The sequence below is a fragment of the Sinocyclocheilus anshuiensis genome, unplaced genomic scaffold (genome assembly GCF_001515605.1).
Source record: "Sinocyclocheilus anshuiensis isolate Anshui unplaced genomic scaffold, SAMN03320099.WGS_v1.1 scaffold3132, whole genome shotgun sequence".
NCBI lineage: Eukaryota > Metazoa > Chordata > Actinopteri > Cypriniformes > Cyprinidae > Sinocyclocheilus > Sinocyclocheilus anshuiensis.
This window is the reverse complement of record NW_015554059.1, coordinates 161,520-170,003: the sequence shown is the minus strand read 5'-3', so window position 1 is coordinate 170,003 and position 8,484 is coordinate 161,520. Positions and strand designations below refer to the sequence as shown.

At 34.6% G+C, this 8,484-nt stretch overlaps 1 protein-coding gene across 6 annotated transcripts in view; it reads right to left on the bottom strand.

The window, feature by feature from the left end:
• The window catches only part of LOC107668535 (kinectin-like), a 49,281-nt gene that overhangs the window by 10,002 nt on the left and 30,795 nt on the right, over positions 1 to 8,484 (bottom strand). For 5 of the 6 annotated variants that reach the window (XM_016460438.1, XM_016460440.1, XM_016460442.1 and 2 more), the window contains exons 20-25: positions 6,107 to 6,197; positions 5,894 to 6,003; positions 3,239 to 3,308; positions 3,041 to 3,078; positions 2,833 to 2,923; positions 1,821 to 1,907 (exon numbers count right to left, since the gene is read on the bottom strand). In XM_016460438.1, coding sequence (XP_016315924.1) covers positions 1,821 to 1,907; positions 2,833 to 2,923; positions 3,041 to 3,078; positions 3,239 to 3,308; positions 5,894 to 6,003; positions 6,107 to 6,197 — 487 coding nt within the window. The remainder of the gene's footprint in view (positions 1 to 1,820; positions 1,908 to 2,832; positions 2,924 to 3,040; positions 3,079 to 3,238; positions 3,309 to 5,893; positions 6,004 to 6,106; positions 6,198 to 8,484) is intronic. The other variant, XM_016460441.1, reaches the window with a different exon arrangement.

The following is an 8,484-nucleotide window of genomic DNA, read 5'->3' as shown; positions in this document are numbered from 1 at the left end:
CATGTTCTAGTACACCCCCAAAACAAAATCAAGACTTTGTAAAAGAGCATAATAGGACCCCTTTAAGAAATTTCACTCATTCTCATCATAAGTCATAAACTCCGATTATCGCATATATGCACACAAATGAGATACACAACTGTTTAGTCCTGGACATCAACATTCAGCATCAATCCCAGACCAAGTTAAGTTAATCTTATGGGTCTGTGAATTTTGAGAAATCACTGTAAAATACAACAAACAAATAAAAAACTAAACATAAAAAAAACTTTATACTTTTTCACTACAACACTTTTAACCTCTACTCTTAACACGTACAAACAAGAAAACATCTAAAACCCAGCACTGAATCAACTCGAAAAGAAAATTGTTTTAAAACAATTGTAAAACACCGTATCTTTAAAAAGCCAAAAAAGCAAAGATAAATAAATAAATGAATAAAAATAAATACAATTCTACTTCATCTAGACATTTCCAAAAATTACTAGCCTTTAAAGTCACCATAATACACTGAAGCATTTACTTCAATAGTGTGCTGCATTTCCAATGAAATGGGATATTTTACAAGAAAATAATCGTGGACTTTAAGTAAAGTAAAACAGGATATTTAAAAGGGAAAAGTTCATTCAAAATTGAAAATTGTCATCATTTATTTACCCTCATGTTGTTCATTCTTCTGCAGAACAAAAAAGTAGATATGTTGATGACTCTTGGTAACCAGTTTATTTCTCAAAACATCTTTTATGTTCCACAAAAGAAAGTCATAAAGGTTGACATGAGTAAATTATGCCAAATTTCATTTTTGGATGGATTAACCCTTTAATCAGAAAAGAGTAGGAGTTTATATCCATTGGGAACTGACTGGATTGTGATTAGTCAGTGTTACACACCAGAACAGATCCAGCTCAAATAAAAATGCGCTAGAAAAATACTAACCAAGGTATCACATTTTTGATTAGAAAAAGATTAAAATTTATTTGGTATTTGGAATAACATGCAGATGATTTTTCTTCACAATAAGGTCAATAAGCAGGGTTAGTTATAGCTTCAGGACCGTTTATAGAGTCACTGGTTACTCTATGCCTCGCTACATTTAGATGACTGCTCAAGCCCACGAAGGGGCAGGAGTTTCTGGTTACTGACAGGTCTACACACCTGGCAGGAGGAGAGAGATGGTGAGATCTTAAAATGTGTTGGGAAAGGGAAACACGGGATGGACGCAATCAGAGAATAAGACGTACATCAATAAAAAAAAATTAAAAAAAGACACTCTTTGGATGTTCATTTTCTACTCGATTTGCTGTTTTATGTCAAAAAAGTTCTTTGGAATGATTGTAATAAGATTGAAATTGGTGCTGACAGAATAGTGGAAATCGGGTGGTGATCAGCATGCTAGGAAAGGAAATCAGGGGAGGTCAAATGACACAATGGGCATGAAATGATTCTTAATCTAATAAAAAAATAAAAATAAAAAAAAAGAGGATAAAAAATAGCTGCACACTCATTTCAGGTGTCTTGTTTAAAACAATTTTTTTTTAAAACACACAAAGGAGAATTTAAAAACAAACGACAAGATTCAGCCCAAATTTCTGGTCAAAAAGCACATTCGCAAGTTTGCAGCTTTTTACAGCTCTCAGCATTCAACATAGCGCATTAGTAGCATGCAGCTGAGCAGTTCAGAGTTATAAAATGAGTATGCACCCATTCATGAGGACGTTAATAAGGAATGAGAACTTCACTGGTCAATAAATGGCAGAGGCTTATTGGAGATGCTTTGATTTGACTCTAGAGTGAAGTAGTTTGGGAGTTGTGGTGCGAACCTTGGCGCTCTTGGCGAGTTTTCCCTGAAGTATGGTCTCGGTGGCTGACAGCGCCTCCATAGCGCTCCAGTTTTTCTCCCGGAGCTCCTAGTCAGTTTCAGAGAAACACCACTTTCAGTTCAGCCTACACTCTTGCCAAGCAAACGATTGTCCCATTCATTTTGCCATTTATAGAACCATGTATACAGCCCAAAGCACAACCTGGGCATTTCCATGTATCATTGTTTTACACCGACATTAAAGATACACAAAATAATGTAGGTTTATAAATTTAAAAAAAGTTTATACATGTTCATGGAGTTTAAATTCCCTAACAATGACCAAACTTGTCCTGCAACTCAAGAATTACAACAAAAAAAAGGAAAAAATGTAAATGTACCATGAAGAATGTTGAGCTAAAAAGCAGTGGAACAAATGCAAGATATTTAATTCGAATACACCATAGCATACCTAAAATAAACGAATAAACTAAAAAAAATAAAAAAAATAAAAATTACTGAGGTGATGTACACAAGTGCTCCTAGACCATCTAAATCAGCGGTTCTGTTTGTGTGATACGACAGTGATCTCAGAATTTATACTGACACCTATCAGAGTGGATGTAGAAAAAGCAAACGTTACCATTTTAGGAATTCCCAATCAGCATCATACATTTTATGATGATCCATGTTAACTAAAAACGGCTGCCTCCACGAGGGGAGACCACCACTATGTAGAAAAAAAAGCTTTTTCTAGGTCATTGACATTACAGTCTCATTTGAGTGTATCGTATGTATTTTCATGGACATATGCAGTTAATAATTATCACTAACACTTAAAAGTTCCGACAACATTTGGAAGAAATGCATTTCTCAAAGGTTCTGGGATGCACACCATCTGGTCAAGTCTTTAGAGCTGCCATTCAAATTCAGTCACCTGCTTTACATGCTCATTAGCATGTGCATTAAGCTAGAAAAGCTAAAGCTTGGCTAGTCCTCCTCCTTCTACAGGAAGAGAGCTGCTCAAGACTTACGTTGTTCTTCTTACGATGAAGCTCCACCGACTCCCTCAACTCGAGCAGCTCTTCCTGAAGGTCAGATAGCTGCTTGTCCTTCTCTGCCAGCCTGAAGACAGACACAGAGCAGAATGCGTGTATTATGTCAGTGTGATAAGCCTTTATTATACTGGAACATGTTTGCGATCATCAACATATATCCTAACTAAAAGAACATGAATCTTACGCTGTTAATTCCTGGCTGGGAACTGCTGAAACGGTTTGCTTTGGGGGGAAAAGAGACACACAAATTATTATATCAATGCAAAATACAAACTGAATGTCACAATGTCGACACATTTACCTGAAGTAAATATGAAGCTTTACATTAATAGTTTGTTGTAGTTGCTCGCGGCATCTGATATGAATTTCTCAGCACTCTCACCTGCTGTTGTTGAATTTCCTTCTCCAGTTCTCTCTGCAGCCTCTCAACATCCTGATCCTTGGCCGTTAACCTAAGATATACACATATGCATTATTGATCTGTACAACTCAACATTAGTTTTGTCTGGGAAGCTCCAAAAGAATCTTGTACAATATAATAACTGTATGGTGTCAATTTGTGTCCAAAAATACAATTTGGTAAAAGCTATAATTGGCGGCACAACTTCAGGTTTTGTAAATGGAATATTCTTAAACATCACTTAAATTATGCTTTCAGAAATGAAACTCAATTTTAGGAACTGGCTTATGGAACCAAATATGAGAACTTTGGGAAGGGCTGGGTGATATGGCTAAAAAATATTAAATCACACACAGTCATTTTTTTCTACAACATTCAATATCCTCCAGATATTCATTTCATATTAAATCACCGTAATTTGTTCTATATCATGTAATATAATCCAGATATTTGTTTCATACCATTAATAGAGTGCATTCCACATGTTTGTTAGACCTTGAAAATGAATGTAAACATAACATTGTTTGTTTACAGGTAAACTCCAATTTAGGCCCCATAAAAACCATTAACATTTTGTGGTTTAATACAAATTTATCATCAAAAATGGTGTATAATTCAATTCATAACACTTAGTTCAATTTTTTCCTTTAAAAAGTAATCAAATAAAAACATGACACTTAATTCACAGCAAAACATTGCAATTTTTTTACTTCTGTAATGTGATGAATTTCACATTACAAAAAAAAACAAAACAAAAAAGATGGGGAAAAAGATCCATCGGGATTAATCGACAAGCAAAAGGCCATGTGACAGGAGTGATACATACTGAACATGAAGCTCCTGGATTTTAGAGTTCAAGTCTGAGTTTGACTTTGTTTCTCTGCTCCTCAGCTGGGCAAGTTCAGTGTTCAGAGTCTCGACCTGCTGTTGTAGATCCTATGAACACACACATATAAGTCTTTAATACGTCATGCAAATAGATGAGCACAGATGAACAGATGGACACTTCTGTTCGTCCAAATGAACAGAACACACTTACCTCCATTGCCTTCGTTCTCTCTGATTCTTTGTTCATCGCTGACTGCAAACTTCCCTCGACTGATCGAATTTTTTCATCCTTCTCCTGAATCCTGATCAAATCAGAAAGTTGAAATACTTCAGCACTCAAGAAATAGTTTTCTGCCTTTATAAACTCACATTTTATGCTATTTATAAGTGTGTATTTTCAAACAATAACAAATGGCATTCTAAAACTTCACAAACTATAATCTATAGTTGTGACTAGGGATATGCCGGTATCAAATTTTCATGTTGCGATTAATTCATCATGCTTTTATCATGGTATACGGTATTATCACGGTGTTGACATTTAGTTGCAAAAAAGTGTTGTCATAATACAGTATAACAGGTTTAATAACTTTTTTCTTATAACAAAAATAACTGAACATTTAAATACAATAAAGCAACAAAAAAAAAAGTATAAAGTTAAAAGTTTTACACAGATTAAAGTGCAAAAGAATTATAAAGACCGACAGGTATCACTTTACAATAAGACCTCATTAGTTTACCTTAGTTAATGCATTAACATTCACAATGAGCAATAGCTACACTTGCTACAGAAGTTATTAATCTTTGTAAAAAAAATAAAATAAATAAATAAAAAAAATACAACCCTTAGTTCATGTTAGCTCATTAAATAACACAGTTGCAACTTTCGATTTTAACAACGTGTTATTAAATATTGGAATTACCTCAAATTAATGAATGTTTAGAAGAATTTTTCATTGGCAGTTTATGTTAACTAATGAATTAACTAATGAAGCCCTAATGTAAAGTGTGACCGAACAATAAAGAATCAAAATGCTTTCAAACAATATCTAGGGCAAGTTTGAAAATAAATAGCCTATTAAGTCTAAATATTTACGTATAAAAGAATCTTGTACAATATAATAACTGTATGGTGTCAATTTGTGTCCAAAAATACAATTTGGTAAAAGCTATAATTGGCGGCACAACTTCAGGTTTTGTAAATGGAATATTCTTAAACATCACTTAAATTATGCTTTCAGAAATGAAACTCAATTTTAGGAACTGGCTTATGGAACCAAATATGAGAACTTTGGGAAGGGCTGGGTGATATGGCTAAAAAATATTAAATCACACACAGTCATTTTTTTCTACAACATTCAATATCCTCCAGATATTCATTTCATATTAAATCACCGTAATTTGTTCTATATCATGTAATATAATCCAGATATTTGTTTCATACCATTAATAGAGTGCATTCCACATGTTTGTTAGACCTTGAAAATGAATGTAAACATAACATTGTTTGTTTACAGGTAAACTCCAATTTAGGCCCCATAAAAACCATTAACATTTTGTGGTTTAATACAAATTTATCATCAAAAATGGTGTATAATTCAATTCATAACACTTAGTTCAATTTTTTCCTTTAAAAAGTAATCAAATAAAAACATGACACTTAATTCACAGCAAAACATTGCAATTTTTTTACTTCTGTAATGTGATGAATTTCACATTACAAAAAAAAACAAAACAAAAAAGATGGGGAAAAAGATCCATCGGGATTAATCGACAAGCAAAAGGCCATGTGACAGGAGTGATACATACTGAACATGAAGCTCCTGGATTTTAGAGTTCAAGTCTGAGTTTGACTTTGTTTCTCTGCTCCTCAGCTGGGCAAGTTCAGTGTTCAGAGTCTCGACCTGCTGTTGTAGATCCTATGAACACACACATATAAGTCTTTAATACGTCATGCAAATAGATGAGCACAGATGAACAGATGGACACTTCTGTTCGTCCAAATGAACAGAACACACTTACCTCCATTGCCTTCGTTCTCTCTGATTCTTTGTTCATCGCTGACTGCAAACTTCCCTCGACTGATCGAATTTTTTCATCCTTCTCCTGAATCCTGATCAAATCAGAAAGTTGAAATACTTCAGCACTCAAGAAATAGTTTTCTGCCTTTATAAACTCACATTTTATGCTATTTATAAGTGTGTATTTTCAAACAATAACAAATGGCATTCTAAAACTTCACAAACTATAATCTATAGTTGTGACTAGGGATATGCCGGTATCAAATTTTCATGTTGCGATTAATTCATCATGCTTTTATCATGGTATACGGTATTATCACGGTGTTGACATTTAGTTGCAAAAAAGTGTTGTCATAATACAGTATAACAGGTTTAATAACTTTTTTCTTATAACAAAAATAACTGAACATTTAAATACAATAAAGCAACAAAAAAAAAAGTATAAAGTTAAAAGTTTTACACAGATTAAAGTGCAAAAGAATTATAAAGACCGACAGGTATCACTTTACAATAAGACCTCATTAGTTTACCTTAGTTAATGCATTAACATTCACAATGAGCAATAGCTACACTTGCTACAGAAGTTATTAATCTTTGTAAAAAAAATAAAATAAATAAATAAAAAAAATACAACCCTTAGTTCATGTTAGCTCATTAAATAACACAGTTGCAACTTTCGATTTTAACAACGTGTTATTAAATATTGGAATTACCTCAAATTAATGAATGTTTAGAAGAATTTTTCATTGGCAGTTTATGTTAACTAATGAATTAACTAATGAAGCCCTAATGTAAAGTGTGACCGAACAATAAAGAATCAAAATGCTTTCAAACAATATCTAGGGCAAGTTTGAAAATAAATAGCCTATTAAGTCTAAATATTTACGTATTTGGCACTGTGATGAACACCATAGCGAATACAAAAATCTGAATGGCTATTTAAATAATTTAAACACTTTCCGAAACAGAAAGCTGTTTTGTTTACGGGGTTTCCGGGGTAACGGCTGCATTATGTTTAGCGCCATCTGCTGTCTGGAGAGTGAATGTGCTTTCATCCAGAGCGTCTCTCACGCGCTCCACCATGCGCTTTCTCATCCGTGCTTGTTTACATCACAGTGCGCACGCGTCTTTGACGTAGCATGGCATACAGCAAAAACTACTGGGCATGCGCACATCAATATAGTGTAATTTTTCTCACACTGTACAACAATTACTATTTTTGCATCACTGTAAGGGGTAGGTGTAGACGTTAATAAAACACAATCTAATAGGTAGAAAATTCCATTTATTGTTAGCTTCCGGTTTTTGATGTATCCCTTCTAGCCAAACCGTGTTGTGCATTGTGACCAGTTGATGGGAAAAGTATTCTTAAAGTGCATTCAAAATTCTGAATAATTTATTATAAATAATTATTTTCTGTATTTTGAAGTGCCCACGATAACAATATCGTGCATATTCATTATCGTGATATATCGCATTACCGAATAACGGCACATGTCTAGTTGTGACCAGGCCTGGAGTGGCCGTTGGGAGAATCGGGAGAAATCCCAGTGGGCCGCTCCTAAATTGAGCCAGCAGCACCACTTACACAAAGCCAGTTTCACACGGGACATGGAAAATATGTGCGCAAACAGCAGGATTTTAGATGTAGAAGCATACATCCCGCTGCTTTGCTTGTGCACATCTCTTTGTGGCGGTTTTTAAATATTATATGGTGGATATAAATCCCCAGCTTCTTCCCCACTTTCCATATTTCACACACACACACACACGCACGCACGCACGCACGCACGGAAAAAGCTACATTACTGTGTGACTGATAACTAAAATGTAACTAATCACACATCTTAACTTTGTATTTAAAGCAGCACATCAGTTACTTTCATTATGTATTAAAGTGTCGTGTCACTTGGCAGAGAGTGCACACACTTTCTCTCTCACACACACCCACAGAGAAAGAGTGAATCCACAGTCACATGTACGATGTAAAGTACAGATAACTGTAGTTAAATGAAAGTTTAGGCGCTAGGTTTAAATGCTCTTTCTTGTTTGTTTGTTTTTTTTTCAGTCAAAATGATGGGGGAAAAAATGTACTTATCCGTTAGTGTTTTTAAAGGGGTCCTATTATGCTCTTTTACAATGTCTTGAATTTGTTTTGGGGGTGTACTAGAACAGGCTCTCATACTAGGTTGTTCGAAAAACACATTATTTTTCACATATTTTACATTATTACAACTCCTCTCTCCTCAGTCTTGCATGAACGGCTCGAATAGTTCCTGTATCAAATGAAGGCCCGCCTTCTGAAATGCGAAATGTGCTGTGATTGGTTAGCTGTGCCAGTGTGTGTTGTGATTGGCAGCACTCGGCGCCTGGTCAGGA